This window comes from Carassius carassius, chromosome 49 (assembly GCF_963082965.1).
Source record: "Carassius carassius chromosome 49, fCarCar2.1, whole genome shotgun sequence".
In the NCBI taxonomy this organism is placed as follows: Eukaryota; Metazoa; Chordata; class Actinopteri; order Cypriniformes; family Cyprinidae; genus Carassius; species Carassius carassius.
In genome coordinates, this window is record NC_081803.1 from 7,130,152 (window position 1) to 7,152,026 (window position 21,875).

Here is a 21,875-nt window from a genome sequence, read left to right on the forward strand (position 1 = left end):
CCCGCTGAGTATCTGGACCTGAAGGCGGTGTTCAGTAAGTCCCGTGCTGCTTCTCTTCCTCCGCATCGTCCCTACGACTGTGCCATAGACTTAGTGCCAGGTAAGTCTCCGCCTAAAGGCAAATTATACTCTCTTTCTATTCCAGAGAGGGAGGCCATGGAGAAATACATTTCTGATTCCTTGGCATCTGGGTTCATCCGCCCTTCCTCTTCTCCAGCTGGGGCAGGATTCTTTTTTGTGGGTAAGAAGGATGGTTCTCTGCGACCTTGTATTGATTACCGAGAGCTGAACAACATTACGATAAAGAACACCTATCCATTACCACTCATGTCTTCAGCTTTTGAGAGGTTACAGGGAGCATCCGTATTCACAAAATTGGATTTACATAATGCTTATCATTTGGTCTGCATCAGGAAGGGGGATGAATGGAAAACCGCCTTTAATACCCCTAGAGGGCACTTTGAATACTTGGTGATGCTGTTCGGGCTCTCCAACTCGCCAGGGGTTTTCCAAGCACTCGTTAATGACGTGTTGAGAGATATGGTAGATCAGTTTATATATGTTTACCTGGATGACATACTGGTTTTTTCTTCATCTCTCCAGGAACACGTCCAACACGTCAGACGAGTGCTCCAGAGGTTACTTGAGAATGGTCTTTTTGTCAAGGCGGAGAAATGCGTATTCCATGCACAGTCTGTTCCCTTCCTAGGGTATATAGTCTCATCCGAGGGAATACATATGGACCCTGACAAGGTTAAGGCTGTGATAGATTGGCCATCTCCAGATTCCCGTAAGGCCCTACAGCGGTTTGTGGGGTTCGCCAATTTCTATCGCGTTTTATTTGCAATTTCAGCCAACTAGCCTCACCTCTGACAGCCTTGACCTCTCCCAGTACTCCGTTCAGGTGGTCGGACGCAGCTGAGACTGCGTTCACTAACCTCAAAAGCCGCTTCGTTTCGGCTCCCATCCTTGTGGCCCCTGATCCCACATGGCAGTTCGTGGTGGAGGTGGACGCATCAGAGGTGGGGGTAGGAGCAGTGTTGTCCCAACGCAGTGTTGTACTGGGCAGTTTTTTTCCCATCGGTTATCTCCTGCTGAACGCAATTATGAAATCGGTAACAGAGAGTTGTTGGCCGTCAAATTAGCTTTAGAGGAGTGGCGTCACTGGCTGGAAGGTTCAGGGGTACCTTTCATTGTTTGGACCGATCATAAGAATTTAGAATACATTAGAACTGCCAAAAGAGTCAATTCCAGGCACGCTCAGTGGGCACTTTTTTCGGTCGCTTTGATTTTATCCTTTATCCGACTTTATCCTACCGCCCGGGTTCCAAAAATGTCAAACCACGATTCTTTATCACGTCTTTTTGATCCCTCTGCCCACCCGGTGACTCCCGAGTGTATTTTACCTGAGAAAGTAGTGGTCTCAGCACTCGTATGGGAGGTCGAGTCGAAGGTCGAGACGGCCTTAGAAGGGGTAATACCTCCGCACGGTTGTCCACCGAACCGTTTATTTGTTAAGGTCCAAAGTCATTCAGTGGGGTCACTGCTCTAACGTTGCTTGTCATCCAGGGATAAGTCGAACCAATGGGTTAGTTAAACAACAATTCTGGTGGCCACGTATGGTTCGTGACATCCGCGATTTTGTTTTGGCTTGCTCAGTTTGCGCCAGTGGTAAGTCATCTAACCGACCTCCTGATGGGCTCCTCCAACCGCTGTCTGTCCCTTTGAGACCCTGGTCCCACATCGCACTAGATTTTTTTACCGCCCTCTAATGGCATGACGGTCGTTTTGACCGTAGTGGACCGGTTCTCGAAGGCGGCACATTTCATCCCCTTGCCCAAATTACCGACAGCCAAGGAGACAGCGGTCACTGTCCTAGATCACATCTTTTGGCTTCATGGCCTCCCGGTAGGCGTGGTCTCTGACAGGGGATCTCAATTTATATCCAAATTTTGGAAAGAGTTTTGTAAATTGCTAGGAGCGTCAGTTAGCTTGTCTTCGGGTTATCATCCCCAAAGTAACGGGCAGTCTGAGCGAGCCAACCAAGATTTAGAGAGAACGTTGCGATGTTTGGTCTCCAAGAATCCTTTTTCCTGGAGTCAACAACTCTCTATGGTGGAGTACGCTAACAATTCGTTACCAGTGTCAGCCACGGGCCTTTCTCTGTTCCAGTGCAGTTTAGGTTACCAGCCACCAGTTTTTCCCAGTCTGGAATCTGAAGTCGCGGTCCCCTCCGCTCACGCGTTTGTCCAGAGGTGCCACCACACCTGGACCAGAGCCTGCGAGACTCTGCTCAGGATGAGGGAGCGCACTAAGGCCAAGGCCGATCGCCACCGGTCAAAGCCTCCCGTTTACGTCGTGGGTCAAAAAGTGTGGCTTTCTACCAATAACATTCCTCTGCGATTCGTATCTAACAAGTTAGCTCCCAAATTTATTGGCCCGTTTACTATCACCAAAATAATTAGTCCGGTGACAGTCCGCCTCAAACTACCTCCAGCATACAGGAGGATACACCCCACCTTTCATGTGTCCAAAATTAAACCCGTGTTTTATGCACGTATTAATCCTCCTACTCAGGTTCCCCCGCTGCCGCGTCTCGTAGATGGGGAACCGATTTATTTGGTTAATCGCATTCTGGACTCGAGACGGAGGGGGCAAGGATTCCAGTACCTGGTGGACTGGGAAGGTTACGGTCCGGAGGAGAGGAGTTGGGTACCTGATAGGGACATATTGGATCACTGCCTTATTGATGATTACAATCAGCAGGTAGGCCCTTCTGGGAACTCCAGGAGGTGTTCTTAGAGGGGGAGGTACTGTCACGGTTGTTAAACCGTGATCTCTGGGTTTTGCACCTTGTGGTGAAGTCTGTGCGTTTCGAGTCTGCACTGATTAATTTGTGGGTGTCTCTGTTAATTGTCAACAGCAGCAGCTGTCACTCATTACTCTCTCTCTATATTTTGGCTTGTCTCACGTCTTGTGTTTGTGAGAGCATTGTTTCATGTCTGGTAATTGTTCTATGCTTCTGTGTTGTTCTGCGTTGGATGTCCGTGTCTTCCCCGGAACCTCATCCACTCATCGCACCTTCACAAGCATCACCACTTACCTTCGGCTCGATTCCCCGCAGTTCCTGTGCCATCCTCTCCTGCTGCCAACTCACCATCACCATCTGGATTACTCACCGTCTCTCATCCATCTTGGATTGTCGTCTTCCCAGCGTTATTTGTATTCTTGTTTGTTTTGTTTGGTTTTCATTAAATTGTTCATACTCGCACTTGTTTCCAACTCCTCCTTCACCCAGTCGTCACATAAAGAAACTCAATTTGGGGATTGCATGTTGCCGGAGATTCAAAATGTTATATTATATTATAGTCACCGCATGGTTTTCTGTGTGCGCACTGTTCACACAGAATACACAGCGTATCTTGTTTACATGCTTAAAATTTGAATTTGAATTCTGAATTTTTTAATTAGCAAGGCTTAAAAACACATGCAAATTATAAACTTTCATGACGATGCAGCAGTTGCCCGATCGGTGAAAAATCCGTCCTGAGCATCTTTCACGCTGGCCCAAGGCCATTGGACAGTCCTTATTGTTGAGCCCTGAATAATCTGTCAATATAATATCTATTTATACTATTAGGGATGTTTTCTTCTTCTCAATTTACATGTTTTAACCACAACATTCTGCTAATGTGTTTGTATTAGCCTTAGTGTAATTTTGAGTATCGTATCACAGAAGTATTTGTAAGGCCTATATGTAAGGGGACATTCTGGGTTGCTTTATTTAAAGTCTAAAGTCTCCTTATTTAAACTCTAGTACAATGTCCTAATTAACAAGGACAGCTATAATACAAATTTGCATATGCTCAGGCTGAGGTCATAGGCCGCTGTTTTGACTGTAATTACATAACTGCCCCATGCTTAATGACAGAGATACAGGCAAACTGCATGTAGGCAAAAATGTGCTATCAAAATTGTCAAAAGAAAAATTAAGTTAACCAGTGAAAGCACTAGGTTTAGTGTAGATTCATCTTTATACCCTATATCTGTTTCACACAGTGTTTTTCTGAAACCTATTATACTGCAAATGATGATGTTCCCATTTAAATGTTTTGTTGTTGTTGTTGGGTACAGTAAATACATTTAAAAGTTTACAAGTTTTAACATTTGGGATAAATAAGATGCCAGTAAGAAGTCTCTTAAATCTCACTAAGGCTGTATTTATTTGATCAAAAAATACAGTAAAAACAGTAATTTTGTGACATTTGATTACATTTTAAATGACTGTTTTCAATTAGCATGTTATTTAAAAAATGTATGTATTCTTGTGATGCGAAGCTTAATTTTCAGCATCTTTACTCCAGACATTTACAAATGTCATTTGCACAAAAACTCTGATTCTGTACTCCCCAAAATGAATAAAAACTGTGGAATACAAACTCAGAATATGACAAACCCGCAATAATTAAATGTTAAATAACACAAACATATTAATTGGACATTTGATGATCCCATTCAACTATACTACAACTATTGATTTATTTGTTTGCTTGTTTATTTATTTTATTAGTACTTCTGAAATGTGTTTAACTTTATTTTCCTGCATCATATTCTCCATTCAAGGTTTGTTTGAGTTGTATCCTCTATACTGTACACACATAAATGTACATTTCCTTAGGCCTGAGGCTTATTCATTGCACTTTTGGTATGAAAAGCTCTTTTACATTTGCCAAAAAAATAAATAAAACTTTTTATATTAAAAAAACAAGCAAGCTCAAATAAAATAAAATAAAATAAAAAAATAATAATAATAATTCAAAAGTAATGTAGCCCATTAATTCTGTGGCGTAATGCAATCTTGTAATTCATTACTTTTAAATCTCCCCAGCACTGATCCTTGCTGATTGATAAATAAATAAATAAATAAACAAATAAATCTTATCAAATATAAGTTTTTATAAGACTACAGTAATAACTGCAAATGAATGCAATGAATATACTTTCTCCTTATTATATTAAATAGTGCAGAAGTTCAGTTCTTTTCCCATAAAAATAACAAATATGCTTAATTATCAAATAATTTAGAATAATTATAACAGTGATTATCTTGCCATTAACACAAACTAATCATTACGCTTTAAAATAATCACTTAAATGTTTAATTCATTAGTGTCCCAGCACAAACATGCCCACCAGCTAAAATGTACCTTACTAATATTTAGTTAGTTATGTTCAAAACAAATCAAAATTATTGTTTTAGGGTCGCCATTACACCACAGCTCATTTAACATGATGTTTTCAGCTGCACAAGTATTCTTGCTTAAAATAAATAATAATAATAATAATAATAATAATAATAATAATAATAATAATAATAATAAAAATTGCTAAAAATCACCCTCAGGCCATCCAAGATATAGATGACTTTGTTTCTTTGTCTTGCTCTCCAATGGATTCTCTGCAGTGAATGGGTGCCGTCTGAATGAAAGTCCAAACAGCTGATAAAAACATCCCAATAATCCACAAGTAATCCACACCACTCCAGTCCATAAATTATCATCTCGTAAAATGCTGCATGTTTGCAAGAAACAAATTCATCATTAAAGTGTTTTAACTTTTAACCATTGCTTCTGGCCAAAATATGAGTTCGTAATCCATAATAAAGTCCAGTGAAAAAAGTACATCTCCGGGCGTCCTCTCACATCAAAATTCACCAAGATATTGGAACCATTTTCACTTGTCTTGTGCTTGATCCGTGCATATTTCTCTCCTGATTCAGATGAGACAACTATCACTGCAAGCAATATTATGGATAGAGAACTCCTATTTTAGCCGGAAGCAATTACTTGTGGATTATTGTGAAGTTTTAATCAGAATCAGATGCTCATTCTGATGGCACCCATTCACAGCAAATGGTAAGCAAGTGATGTGAAATTTCTGAAAATCTGTTCCAATGAACAAACAAACTCATCTACATCTTGGATGGCTAAAGGTGAATGGATAAGCTATTCCTTTAACGGTTCTGCTTTCACCACCTTATGTTTGGCCTCAAAAACCCAGTAGGTTGGTAAATCCTGATCAACGGGAGATTTTAGTGAAGATGGAGAGCTTCATGTAAATTGTAAAGCATAACTTGGCTTGTGTTTCTAAATCTGGAGCAGATGTCTCAGGCATCCTAGTTGGCAGTGACTATTGGTGATTTTCTGAATGCCACAACATGCCTGTCTGTGTTATGGATCAGAATGAATATTGCCCATGCTGCGAGGGCTTTGACTCGGCAAGAGGGAGCGATTGAGGAGAAGGGGTTGCTCCAACAGAGCGCTGAGTCATTTTAGCACTGCGATGAGGGAGAACTTCATCTTCCTGCTTGCTTTGGCAAACACTCAAACCTCCCGCAGTCTTTGAGCTTGCGGCAACTTCAGCGACTTCTCACTCCAATTTTATTCCCACTTTTCTCTTTTCAATGCTTTTTTTCTACAGCCTAGCTCAGTTTATGGAGGCCAGTTTCTTTAGAAATAGAAAATCCATTCCATTCAAACAGAATGGCAGAATAATTAACCTTTGATGGGGCCTCTCTTAGTTTGGGTGATTATTGAGTGTGTTCGTTGGGCCAATTGTGTGGCGTTTGTGGATTTGATAGAGTTCTGTCAAGGTGCAATCATTGCCACATGGTCCCTCACCATCACTTTAGAGCAACCTATATTTTTCTGAAGCCCAATGAAATTGCTGTAGTGGACTGAAGAGCAAAGTCACAAGAAAAACATCATAATGGGGGCTGGTGCTGTCCAAAGTAGGACAAAAAATTGGGTCCAATCATTTTCAAGTGCTTGAGCAACATGAATAGAAAAGTGCTCAAAAAGCAAATAATTTGTTTGGAAACTGACGACATAAAGTTTATATATTACAAGATTCTTCTTAGTTTCTGGAACGCCCAAATAAGTTCTTGCTAATTGTTAATGCCCTGTATGAATAACTTAATCTGTGCCAACATGTCTGTTGCATCACTTATTATTCTCTGTGTGATTTTACCTAATCTGTTTGTACACAGCTTCTGATGAAAGGAAGCTGTGTGATATTTATTTTTTTCCCCTTACCTCAGCAGGCAGTAAACAGGCCCAGCAGTCCACAATGCCTCATTGAAATGCCAGACTTGAGAGGGGCAGTTGCTTTAAAAGGCTCTCTGATTACTCGCATCAATAGGACCCTATTTGTTGTTGCTCCTGCAGCAACTGCCAAAGCAGATGGGTTATAATTCAGGCCGATTTGCACTTCTTAAATCCTATAATGATTCCCCTATACACTCCCAAAAGCAAATGCTAACTGCCATTTCAGAAGTCTAAATGCTTCTGTAATGGACTGACTGTAAAGAGAGAAGGTACGTGTTGACGTTCTTGTTAATTGTCTGCTCTGCACATCAACACTGCCCTAAATTTATGCTACAGATCGGCCTTGCATCAAGTAAAAACCAAATCATCTATTATGCAGCACTTGGAAAAGCAACTGACTCATTTGTCTACAAGGTTCCACCAAGACAGTTTCGATGCACAGTTTTGATTTCAAACATCAAATGTCGCTTAAAAGAACAGTTCCCCTGGAATGCAAATTTATGTAGTGGAACCCGACGAAAAACATGTATTTTACCCCCCAAAAGCAATTTTTAACTGGGGACCCCCTGGAAATATGAATGGGCTAGTTTTGAGCTAGTTTTGAGTCGAGACTGGGTGGGTTTTCTTTTGACATGACATGCGGACAAATATATATATATATATATATATATATATATATATATATATATATATATATATATATATATATATATTGAGGCCACAAATTTGTGAATTTGAATTTGTGCTTCATACCCTTGTTTTACTTAAATCACGGGCACAAAATAAGAATTCTAATGCTAAAACGAGGGAAAGAATTCTTAATTTGTGGCCACGATTGAATTAAAACAATGGAACAAATTAAAAAGTTGTGGAAACGACATGACATGACTTTCCTTCCTCTGCAGAAGATAATAAAAAAATTAACTGGAGGTAAGTGGATTCTAATTGTTGTTTTAGACCCCAATGACTTTCATTGCATGGACAAAAGCATGTTTCAAAATATCACATTTCGTGTTTCACAGCAGTGTATAGTATTATTTTTATACTATTATAGATATTCATATTTTGAATTAGAAATTAATCAAACTTATTTTTCCTTCAATAGCTTAAAACTTTTTGTCTAATATTTGTATTGTATTTCAGCTTAATTTTAATTAAAAAAATGTATAGCTTTAGTTTAAGATGCTGTATGCTTGTTTTTGAAAGCATAAAAGCATATACAAAACTTTTTACTAAAGCATAAAAATACTATTGTGTTAGCAGATATTTTGGAAACATGCTTGTTTATTCCAAAAACAATGCTATAGTCAGTTATTCTATTTTGAAATGTGCATTCCATGTTGGAATGTCTGCTTTTGTTTTGATCTTTTTGATTCCACCAACTGCCAATTTACCCAATAGTATTTTGACTCCATGGGTTGCCAGTCACTGGAAAACACAGCATATTGAAGCCACTGAAGCCAGCAAACATGCTTTGTCAGAGATTGCAGTTTCTGCCCTGACTTGAAAGGCTGCTGTATCCATCTAAAAAGCTCTATGACCAGAGCAATATTAAAATACGGATAAATCAACTCATCAATTTACAGTGTAAGACTCGTCAAATTAGCTTGTTCCTGTTGAGTGTCCTTAATCTGGCAATCCACATGTACATGATTTAAATGATGACCAAATGTTCATTTTTGGATGAACATTCACTTTAAAGGCAAAGTGTGTCACAATGGTCACCAAACAAAATAGTCCCGGCCAAAACTCACCCCATTGGTCAAGCAGTTGTGTTGGGCTGGGCAAGATTCCTAAAAAAATAGCGCTAGTGTTTTACAAATTTTTCACAGAAATCATCCTTTGAAAATTGCTTATGTATAGCTGTCTCTGTATGAGATGCGATAGAAAAACACTTTAAGAAAAACTCAGTCTTACCTTCATTGAGACCCATATGAATACTCCAGTAGCTCTGCAGACATTGGAGCTCCCTCTTCATGCCCCTCTTGCAGCGACAGTCATACAGGGGGCTGTCCTGCAGCACCTCAAGGGCAGCCTGACACTCTCTGTTGCCCAGCATGGTAGTCCTATCACGACCTACCAGGCACTGGCGCATTATGCGGAAGCGTGAGCTGCACTGTGAGTTTTGGTTGCACACCTCACTGGCCCTCAGGCAGTCCATGGGGGCTCTCCAACCATGAGTTCCCAGCTCTGACAAGGCAGGATGGCTAGCCATGGAAAGTTCCACCTCATCTGTGGGAAGGGCACAGGCATTATCAGACCGGGTAAGAGGTTGTGTGAATAAAGTTATTTATTTGTTTTTAATAAGACTTCGTTTGGAAAAGAACAGAACCAATATTATTTATTTTGTATGTTTGTAGAGACCCAAGAGAGTCCAAAGTTTTTGACTACCATTTTTTCACAAAGTGATACAGCAGAAAGCATTAAACCCTAACGACAATGACTTCTGTCAGTGGGGTAAGGAACTGTACAAGTTGGCAGTGAACTGATTTACTCGACATTACTCTCACGTGAAACACAATGTGAAAACATTTCAATAAAACATGTAAAATTTGACTATACAATATATAATAACAACCAGAACAAGTAAATTTAAAAAAAAATCCTGTAGGTTATTTTATAAAATATATATATATTTTTTGCTACATTTACTTTTTTTTCAGCACCATGGACAGTTCCTCTCAATGCTTATGGGTTCGAATAACCTGTGCTAGATTTCCAGAAACACTAAGTAGAATGTTAATAAGCACTTTAGTAGCCTACTAAATCTCTATAGCATGTTTCCCAAAAGGGTCATTATGTAATTAGCACGTAAAAACGTTGTTTAATTAACTAGCTTAGGTTTCACTGGTTATAAAAGGACACTTAATAAATAATAGTAATGCATTTGGATAATTTACATCTGTCTGTGCATCCCACACGCTAGCTAGGCCTAAATTTAGCTACAAGAACAACAAGGCATTCGTTTATGCAGGTCTACTTTAAGCATAAGTAACTAATTGAAACCAATGATACCTAATGGGCAAAAACTGTTGAGGTTCCTCTTGCCGCAAAACATGGTGTAGTGTGGCCCTATCTTTTAAAGTTTTTAATTGCTGTTTTGGTGATGTATTTAAACTGTGATTATTTAAATGTATGACTTATATTTTGCCGGTGTAGCATTTGATAAGACACCGGTCCAAACTAACAGTGAGGGAGTTGCGTATTGTTGCCATGGTTACTAAAGACGAACGCGATTTCTGTTTTCAAAGGTTTCTATGGATTTTGGTCATTGAAAAGTATTTATGAACTTTATATTAATGTTTCCAATTCATTGCCCTTATACGAGTCCTGGACCCTGAATCAATCTATCAATCAATCAAAATAAATAAATCAGCAAATCAGCAAATTTATGTTGCACTGTTTTTGTATTTCCGTGGCCAAATCTGTTCATTTTATTAAACTCAGAGATGTTCAATTTCAGCAATACAAGCTATACTTTTAACGTTTGACAGCATTTTCACTACATTTTTCAAGTTTTGACAATGGTCTTAGTTCACCTTTAGATCTAACAGCTCACGTAACGATGTCCCGAAGTTCTTCTAAATAATAAGCAATATACTTCTAGTTGGGAAACATGGGTTACTGCATCGTAAAATAACAAGCATAGCATAGCATTGCAATGTAAACCAAGCATCAGTAATATTACACAGTTTGTTTAATCTTGATCTTTCCACTGATTGAGTGATGTTGAATATGAGGCTATTAAAGTCTGGAAGCCTGCCAGCATGAAAGAGTGAATTCATTCTGTAAACGGTCTCCTTGACCGTCAAATGTCTACTTTAAGCTGGCAGTTAAACCACATGATTACACTCTCAATATGATAAATGCTTATCTGCGTGGGTTTTTATCATTCTTTCATCCGCATGGGTGTTTGTCTCTCGCGCCATTTATGAAACATTCGATTCATCACTTACCCAATAAAATCAGGACGCTCAGAATATTCAGTAAAATCATGATAGATCCCATTTGAGCTCCCAGTGAGCTATTGCGATCTCAGAATCCTACAATGTTCGCTGACAAATCCAACGGATATTTAACGGAAGTCACACCTCAGGTTCATTTCCAACATTAAGTCGCCGGTTAAAATAGCGTCAGAAATTGTTCAAACCGTACAATTCCCGTACTTGTTTATCTCCTTTTGGGGCTTTTGAGAAGTTAGATCAAAAAAAAAGAAAAAAAGACTGACGTTTATTTGATGAAACTATCCAATATCGTTTCCACAAGAGCGTCGACGCTTTCCTCAAATTTGGAACAAAAAAGACGAGCCCACGTTTTAATCCGCGTTTCCAAATGTGGTTAATATTTGAATATACGAACGTTAGATAATCTTTAAAACTTTTATTTCAGAGATGTTTTGTTACAAACGACTAAACTTCGACAGTCGTTTTTCTCTCTCATATCACCGGTTATTGCTCTATCGTCCAAACGCATATTTAACCTCTTTCAAACAGAAGTTGGTTGTTCGCGTGAACTAAAAAATCTCCGGACTCCTGTGAGAAGCAATAAATCTTCCTCGCTGGATAACCTCGACTTTAAGCTGGACAACCTTGACTTTCATCAGCAAATCCTTATGTGTCCACCAGCGTGCCTGTGGCTTCAGAACTGCCGTAGCTTCCCGAGTCGGTGATAGAGAAGAAAACAAACAGGAAAAGGGCACAGTTCTACTTCTCGTCTGTTTTGTGAGGCTCAGGGAAACGCTTTCTCCCACGAAACTGAACTTACACGTCCGACCCTTGGGGCTCTGTCGCTCTTCAAGTCAGAGCGGACGCAATGAAAACATCCCACCGCATCAGTCTGACCGCTGCGCACTGGCTCAGGGCACAAGGGCATCGACAGTCATGTCTGACACGACCTTGCGCTGTATAAATATGACTTGTTGGCACTCGAATTAGTTAATGAGACAAGTTAATGGAGATAAATCGCGTGTTAAACTGCATCAGTGACAATATTGGCCCCAATGCATTAAGGGGCCGGGCAAAGTATCTCTGTAAGGTGTTTTAGTCAAATGTTTTCTCTAGCACTGACTTATATTATGGGTTTAGAAATTAAAACAGCAATGTCTCCCATACCATGTCATGTATATCTATCTATCTATTTATATATGAAGACACATTTTCATAAATGTCAGGTTTGTTTAAAGTATTATATTTTGCTAATGCGCTGTTTAATGGCAGATTTTTGTTGTGCCAACTTACCCCGTATCATGTGTTATTTACTGACACAAATGTTCAAACGCAATATAATTATTAATATTAATATATTATTATTATTATTATTAAGCTTTCTACTAGTAAAAAGTTTGACACTTAGCAACTAGATTCTAATATACTATGATATTCAACAACGATGACAATTACACATGCAAATCCTCTGAAATAAACCCTCAATAAAAAAAAGGTTCCGAAATGTCAATCATGTACACTATCTGCTGTACTGTTGCCTCATTCATTCATTCATTCATTCTCTATACTAAATCACTGGCCTGAAACTCTATAGCTTATCTCTGAACAAATCAATATGCATGTCTAAATGAGAACAGTTATATAATGGTGCCTCTAAATGAGTCAGGCTAATTAACCATATAAACAGATAAATTTGTAATCTGTAAATTTGTAAATGCACATTGCCTGTCATAAACAAACTGTTTAGGATGAGAGGCATTAAATGCAAACGTTTAATCAACTGTCATCACTCTAAGCAAGTATGTGCTAACTCTCAGATATACTCAGGAGCAAATGCATATTGCATCTATGATAATCCCTATTAAATAAAATGTAAATATTTTATAGGTAATTTTTTTTGTAATTTTATGGACGTGAAATGCAAAATTCTAAATACAGGTAAAACACACACACAAAAAAATCCTTAATATTAATACAATACACTGTGTCTTGTTACAGATTTTTTTTTTTTTTTACAGTGTAGCTGATATTTATTGCAGCACTTAATCAAATAGCTCTGGGTAAAAATTATATTAAAAATAAGTACTAAGGTGTACCTGGTCTGTTTCAGAAGGAAAAATGGGTTAAACAGAACTCTTCTGTTCAAGTAGCTTGATATTTAGACCGTCATTATGCATGCCTCTCACTTCGGAATGATATAGTTAACAAATGCAATGGTTTTTTAAATCAGCCTTCAGGGAGGAGAAACTGGGCTACTTTGTCAGCATGTCATCGTGCAGATTCTCCCCCCTAAGCCTTTTTAAAGAAGAGAGGGGAAACAGGCTACTGACATAAAAGACGACATCCTGGGCTCCTCTTAGTGAGCAGAAAGCAGCCTTTGACAAGCCCATTATGAGAAAGAAAATAATTGTCTCGCTCTCGTTGTGCAGAAGCCTTCAAGATCCCTCAGAATCCTCTACAAAGCCGAGATATTTTGATGTAGTTATCTAATGCAGTCATCAGTAATGTACATTTCCTCCCAATTTGCTCTGTCTACTCCAGCATTGCTTAACAAGGCCGCTTTGTACCAATGTATCCCTTTCACCTGGGTGCAACCGTCTGTGAAACACTTTGAATGATTTTACTCAAATGTGAAATGAGTGTTTTGTAAGCAATAGGATTTCCAGCTTTCTAACAGCTAAATGCTGATTTCGGATTTGTTGTCTCACACACTAGATGTTACCAGTCCTGTCAATATTTATTATATACAGCTGCTCAATGTTCTATATAAAACCAATGGAAGTATTCAAATAAGGCAGGCTTTTACTGCAGAGGAGGATGGACTATCATTATCTCGGCAGGCTGTTGTGATGTTGTCGTTTAAGAGCATGTGATATTTTTTGGCTCATCTCTCAATCTCCGCCATTAGCATTCGCTCCACAGGATCAAACTGGCGTGCTCGGCGCTCTCATCATTCTGCAGTCCTGAAAAAGAGCAACTGCCTGTGTTTTGGTCACTATTATCAGATGCAATAATCATGTTCTCTTCTCATATTTCAAACACAATAGCATAAGTCACCATCTTACATCATATATTATGCAGACTGAGTCATTCTATGACTCAACCTGCGAGATTCTCAATGAGTTGAGTCGTTTGATCGCATCTTGTGTGTTTTAATGATGTCTTCACTGTGTTTTGCTAACAGTTTTGAGTTCTGGCTGAAATAGAGAGTGTCAGTAAAACTATGAGCTGTATGTGGTTAGCTTTTGATGGTGTGTACGTCATAGATATAAATACCTAGAAGCTGCATTACCAGATATGTTTTTAATTACTGCACATCCGTGTGACGGCCATATTGGAAATGTCAAGAGCTGTATGTAAACACATGAAAGTGAACTGACAGATGCCATCTGCGAAAGGCAGTTCTGTTCCATTGCAGTTCTGTTCTGCATATGCATATAGGTCAATAATAAATGAGTGTTGATTGTAAAAAAAAAAAAAAAACTAGTTTCAAGCATGTGGCAGGTTCTTATAGGAGTATACTTTATGCATGTAGGTTTTTGAAAAGCGTTTAAACCACTCTCACCAATGATTAAATACATTAAAATGTCAAGTGGTGTAACGATTGTAATGTAAAGTAAAAACCATTAACATATTTTCCTTGCACCTTGAATGCATGTGAGTGAACACAATTTATTCATTTTTTTCAACAACCTATTCAAGTGCATAAAGAAATAACCAAAGAAATCAACTAACAAGAGTATTCCACAATGCATTGTTTTCAAAAACATATTTAAATATATTTTTAAGGTAAAAAATTTTGTTGTATTATTATTTATAAATATAATTTCATATAATTTATTTAATTCATATAAATCAGTATCATGTTTTGTGCACCATATGACATCATACAACCTGAACCAAACTTGTCATAAGAAGGCCAAATTTTCTGATATTTTTAATTGATGATCTTGATGCTCAGTCATAAGGGTCTGTGGGGGTCCTTTCACTGATATTTCCTGTTATCTTTTATATTGTTTTTATGTGTTGTTTGCACCACATGACTTTGATCTGGTGGACAAAATTCCTTAAATTGTTACACATTTACAAACTGTCGAGTCTCTGTGTGTAAGAAGCACAATTTTAATGTATGTTTTTATCTGTGTATTGATAGAACATTGGAAAAGAGCAGCTGTGGTTGCCACACATTCACCATAAAAATGTGGTAACTGTGTGTCGTATTAAGGGAAGGCACATTTATGTCTGTATATTTTATGCAATTATGAACTGTTAATTGATAACAAAACACTACAAAAATAATAAGAACAAAAATGTCAAACTTTAGTGTAGTTACAAGACCAATTCTCACTATTAACAACTAATAACAATCTCACTATTATTGCTTATTAGCATACATGTTACTAGCAAATTGGCTGGTTATTAATACTTATTAAGCACGTATTAATGCCTTTTTTTTTTTACATATTTACATATATATACATATATTTTAGATAATTTTGGAAATTTTTTACTGTTTTACTGTTTTTTTTTTTTTTTCTTCACCACAAATTATATGGTAATTCATACATTTTTAGCTGCAAAAACTATAAATTACATATAATGTCATGAATTATCTGTGTGGGTTAGTTCAATCAAACTTCATGTTTGTAGACCACATGGCAAAGTTATTCTCTGAGACAAAAATAGCAGCAAAAGCAATGGCATATTTAAACAACACACATCACCCACCAGTCACATAGCAACAGTCCTTGCCTAGGCTCCAAATCTGAAAGCACTGACCTTGTCATCAGCAGAGACAAAGGTGACTTTAAAAGCGCATTCCACCAACTAATCTGTCATCAGCGATGCGGTGATGTTTGTGATGATGGGAAAGGAAACGATGTGACAGAATTTCCTAGTGGAAAACTCTCTGTCAACAGAGACTGTCCACATTGTTCACATGTCAGTGGGGCGACACAGGCTGTTTGTACGCTAATGAGAAACAACTCCTTTTTCTGCTACCTCAACTTGACAGAGTTATGAATTCTTATATAATTTTACATTGTAGTTTGTATATTTCAACTCTGCAGACTGTGTCCCAAATGCAGTTTTAACCCTGTAAAGCTAGACATATAAAATAATAGTCCAAAAAATCATGTTTAAAAATATGTTCTAAAAATATATGCATATACATACAAAGTTTGATACATCTATTTGATACATCAGGTTTTTATGACTCATATAAAATTATATATGAGACTATGGAGCTCAAACTCAAGGAGGAAAAAACACATCAGTTTTATTCAGAGGCCCGAAGTGGACAAAAATATGCAATTTGGTGCAGTTGCTGATATTTTTATGGCCAAAATGTAAGATGAAATTCCAATAGCTTGTAATGTAAGTCAATGAGATAACAGTGCATTTAGATTTATATTTATTAAAGTTATGTGCATTAAATTTATATGATTATCATTCCCAATAATATGTCTTGATAAGATAATATTTAAATGTTTAGTTTTACAATCAAAACTCTGTATTTTTTTATTTTGGGGGGCAAAACATATAATACAATGAACTACAATGGTGATCGACAGATCATACTTAGATGCTTAGAACATGATTTAATATATATATATATATATATATATATATATATATATATATGTATAAGATACAAAAATAAAAAATAAGTATGGATAATCAAGTTGCTTTAGTCTAGTAAATGTTCCTCATAAAATATTACTTACAATGTAAAGATATTCCTTCTTTTAAACATTAGTAAAGATTTCAATTCTAAAATTAACCATGACCTCAAGGGGGATGTTTTTAAGGTGATAGGTATTTTACTTGCTAATAAAAGTATATACTATCAATCAGACAACAGAAAGCATTGTAGATTGTGTAAAACAGGTTTTTCAGTGAAGTTGTTGTTAATTTAGAGGTCTCGCATATCAAATATGATACAACAGGCTATAAGTTCTTGCAGTCTTTCTCCAAATCTACACTTTGGTGACACATGTAGTGTGGAATTTACCTTTTTGGGCTTTTTTCCCACTTCTAAGTACAGTAAATAGACGGATATGAGGTAGAAACAGTGAGAATGCTATCATTCAAAATCAGATTGAAGCTGCATCTCTTGCTTGAGCACCACAACTCAGTACTTAGCACATACTAACCACTGGGCTAGGACTTACGTAAATTTGCATTAGTTTAGTGTTAAGTTCTGTCAGCACAGAGGCATACAAGGTTGTTTTCAAATCTGAAGTCATATTTAGTAATCTTAAAAAGGCCACATTAATTTCCACATTTTACTTCTATAGGTAAAATCAGTCATTGTTTTGTGATTTGACATAATTGGGGAAAACACAATCTTACCTGTCAAATTGTAAGAAAAACATCCTCATTGTGCACTGCAATGAAGGCCATGCCATGCAGGGAGGAGCTCCTTAAGTAATTTTCAGCAGTACTGCTTCAGGTAAATTGATTGCTGAACAACTGCCATTTGTTTGTGTGTGTGTGTATGTGTGTGTGTGTGTGTGTGTGTGTGGGAGAGAGAGAGAGAGAGAGAGAGAGAGGTTTGTTAGGCTCTGTGGGGAGGTTTGCACTGTAGTGGCTGAGGTTTATAGGTCAAAGTTGAAGATGATTAAAGTTCGGGATGCCCCACCGTTCTTCAAGTAAGTTCTGATGAAAGATCAGAGCAGGGAGATTGTAAGGTAAAGTGTGGCTGATTGCAAGGCTGATTTATTGAAAAAGCCAGAGAAATTTGGCTGTGCTAACTCTCTGAAAGCATCCGTTGAACAATTAACCACTCTGCTTCTGACTTTGAGGAGTTTTACCACACAGTTTGTTTAGTTTAATATACACTAATGGTCCAAATTGTGGAAATCATTCTAATACGATTTGGTGCTCAAGACTAATTTCTTAGTATTATCAATGTTTAAAACAGTTAATGCTGCTTAATATTTTCTGGCCCCATTAAAATAATCCCATTTTGTTGCTTTGCAGCCAGAAATGAAGATGGGCACATTTTTAGTTTTATCCAGCTGTATTCACTTAGTGCAACTACTAACATCCAAGTCAAAGATATAACACAAAGGGGAATGATTCTTTTCTATACCCATTGTAGATAGATAAATAGATCTGTATAATATATTTTTCTTCAGAATGTTATGACTGACCAATTAGAATCAAATATTCCAGCGAGCCATGTAATGTGTGGTTTGAGCCAACTTCACATACTCAAATCAATAACATTAAAGACAATTACCATGCAAATAGCAAAAAGGCCTTGAACTTGATCAGTTACTTAATTAGAAATGGCCAACGATAGCACTGTTAAAAATTGTGTCAAGCATGCCAAAAACTCAGTGTTTGTGCTGTTTAATTAATGTTAAGCCAGTTGAAGTAGCCTTTCTTAACTACGACTCCTCTCACTAAAAAGAAGCAGCCTTTAGCACTCATCTTCTCCTCCAGTGTTGTCTATTGTCATAATCTCCTTGATTGCAATAAACAATAATTCTAGCGATATTATGGAAGATATCAGTAATTTCCAAGCTACCAAACTTGTGAACAAAGTCTTGAGAGATTTTTTGCTGCCTCATTAGTGGCAATCTCAGAGTCTAATTATTATTTTTATTTTTTTTTGGTGATGCCATAAGGGACTCCACCATGTGTCAAATAATAAGCAAAAGAAAAAATTAGTGCAGATGTGCTAATTGCCTTACATAAAGGCCCTTTTTATGTAAACTATCAAATCTATCTATAGTTCTTTGGTGCAAAAAGTGCAACAGTTTATTAACATAATAAAGAAAGCTATCTAAAGTGCTGGTATTTTAAAGAAATTGTTCACCCAGAAATTTACATTTTCTGACAGTTTACTTACCCGTCCATCATCCAAGATGTAGATGAGTTCTATTTATTTATTTATTTATTTATTTATTTGTTTGTTTGTTTGTTATTTTTCTCCCATCACTGAAACAGGTTTGGAGAAATTTTGCATTACATCACATCATATTTTAACCAGAAACAAGAGTTTAATGTTAAAACTTTACACTTCACAAGATGTTAATTGTGAGTAAGGTGATTAGGGTGAGTACATTTTCAGGCAGTTTATATTTTTGGGTGAACTATTCCTGTTCCTCTCATTGACACAGAAGCAGTTCCTTTTGCATTTTTATGCTTAGCATTACGGAATTAGTTTAACCAAACTCTGTTGAAGTTAATTGTGAGCCAAGTGTGTTCTATGATGTTCATTTCAGATAAGATGCTGTCATAAAGTCAACTACCTAAGGTTTTGGAACAAATCAATGGTCAATTCTCTCTTTTTTGTTGTTATAAACATTAGTTCTTCACAGAAGTTGACTACTTCTTCCCCTTCTGTGATTCTGTCGCTACCTCTATCAATACAACAAAAGTAACACTTATGTCTAGAGTATCAGATGCTTCCATTTCCCTTCAAACCTAGATATTTCAGGAAGGGATGTATTTTTGTACCTGACTTTGTTGCCTCACCACTTCTAAAACTAGGTCTTTTTACCCAAACACTCACTCAAAACAAAAACTGTTGTTCTCTCAGACAGGAAAGACACAAAGAAGTACAATCTCTTCTCTCTAAGCCTCAAGTCACAACCTATTCTTATAAATCCCTCCTTCAAGCTTGTTCATATCCCCCTGAGTCCCAGAGTTCTCCATCTACAGTCTGCTCTTCGCTGCCTATCAGTCGATGCGCTGTGTCTTTAAGTTCAGGACATGCATTACGTGGACTATAATAACTGCAATTTCCCTTGCACAAAATGTTCTTTTCTATGACTGCTACAAGCACTATTTCACTTGTCAGCCGGGCTGATATCTTCAAGCAATTCTTTCAGAATCCTGTTGCCAAAGCGTTTTTAGCCATCAATATAATTAGACAGAGCAAGAGCACAAAAAGGAGCCAAGGGACTGTGGGAAATATGAGCTGGGTACAATGATGGGGATGGTCTGTAGCTCAGAAGATGTAGAACTTGATAGAAAAGTTATAATTAAAATGAATTTCAGCACATTTGCCTTACAGAGTAAGCTTTAATTTAATTTAACTTATTCCCTAGTGAGAAAACTGAGATAAAATTAATTAGTTTCCCCCCCATCCTTTTATTTTATATGTAACCTATATAATTCTATATTAATTACTTTGTTCATCCTATGCATAATCGTCTGCACCTGAAAATTATATTTAATAGTGTCTCATTGTATGCCTATAACCACAAATCAATGATGCGGTCATGGAAATGGACTGCATTAAATTACCTGTTATAATGTTCAAATTTAAAAAGACCTTTTATTTATTTTTGCTTTGCTTTGTTTTATTTTGTTTTGTTACCAAGCCAACATAAGTGTTTAAAATAATAATAACAATAAATAAATAACTATAAATATACATGTCAAGATAAATTAGCTTTAATTTTGCTATTTATTCATTCATTCATTCATTTCATGCAGGATCTTCTGCAAGTGAAATGGATTCCATACAATTATGTTATAATATTCACATGTAGAAAATACATTTTGTTTATTCAGTCTGTAATTTGTTAGTTACCAAGGCGACAAAAATAATATTTATTTATTCATATATTTGAAAGATTTGAGAACTTAATTTTGTATTTACTTTTAATTTCATATTTTTTCAAAGCTATTTTGATCTCATAACTAGAACATTTCAAAAGAACAGGGGGGAAAAGTTTACAAAACGTCAATGTGACACACTATGTCCTCAAGTTACATAAAGAAAAAATTACTCAAACTTGCCTTGACAATATATTTAGAATGGCCCTGAGGGTTTGTGTGTCCTCTGCTGTCTCGCAGACTGTCCTCTGCTCACCTTTATGCCACGAACAAGCATTGTATTTTGTTAAACTTGTATAGAAGTTTATGTAAAAATTCCTATGAAAACTACTAATCAGCTGAAACGACATTACATAGAGGTTATATCCGAATCTCCCCCACCCCTTCGGTTCTCTCTCGGCTAGATTCAAACCAACATCTCCTGCATGAGCTCCATGGCCCATTATTTCCAAGTGCTTGTGGGTTAGTTTTAGGCCCATGTCAGTGACAGACAGACAGTAAAGAGTTCTTGATTCACCGAGTGACTATTACTATATCTTTCCTCAGACACAATCGGATCGTCTGACTGTATTGGGAATAGGTGCAAACATAAGTGCTTCACTGCGAGAAGGGGACCTTCTAGAAGTATGAACCATAACAATGACTCTCCTCAAGTTGCTTGTGCAGGTAACATACATGTACAGTGAAAGATTTTGGAAGGACTTGTCATTGTGGCAGGGTTATGAAAGGTTCAAAATGGCTTACTTTTCCGTATTGATGTATTTTCTACTGAAAGAGAATAAAAAAGTCCAGTAGCTTGTATTTCACAGCTGTAAACATGATTTGCTACTTGCTGTTTAAAGGAGATTTAGAGGAGGAGCTTTCTCATTCTATAAAGAGAATTTTAATGGTCTTACTCAGCCACAAACACACAGTCTGCAATTAATTACAGCATTTAAGATAAATGACAGACACAGGGCATACAGTATTGAAGTTCTAGGTCACCCTGGTCCTTTTATTACCTTGTGCCTGGAGTACACCTGGTGTATTCAGCCAAACCACGAATGATAAAACTCTGATTGGGTACTTTGGGCACATTTTCATTATTACAGTGAACAAAGTGGATTCTCCGTGAGAACTGAAAATGCTACCTGTGAGATGTGTTCATCTTTCTAGTCAGTCTGAACCATGCCAAAAGTCATTACACTCATTTATTAAGTATCCTCTCCTGCACATAATAAACTCTTTGCACTGGACCCCAGTAAAG

General features: G+C 37.2%; 1 protein-coding gene across 3 annotated transcripts in view; it reads right to left on the reverse strand.

Annotated features, from left to right (window-relative positions):
• Window positions 1–11,926, reverse strand: part of LOC132132161 (GDNF family receptor alpha-2-like) — an 87,246-nt gene extending 75,320 nt beyond the window's left edge. Inside the window, exons 1-3 of one of the 3 annotated variants that reach the window (XM_059544463.1) lie at window positions 11,871–11,926; window positions 9,024–9,338; window positions 8,861–8,899 (exon numbers count right to left, since the gene is read on the reverse strand). In XM_059544463.1, the coding sequence (XP_059400446.1) occupies window positions 8,861–8,899; window positions 9,024–9,321 (337 nt within the window). In that variant the 5' untranslated portion in view covers window positions 9,322–9,338; window positions 11,871–11,926. Of the gene's footprint in view, window positions 1–8,860; window positions 8,900–9,023; window positions 9,339–11,062; window positions 11,321–11,870 lie in introns of those variants that run through there. The other 2 variants (XM_059544461.1, XM_059544462.1) reach the window with 2 other exon arrangements.
• Between the last annotated feature and the right edge of the window lie 9,949 nt (window positions 11,927–21,875).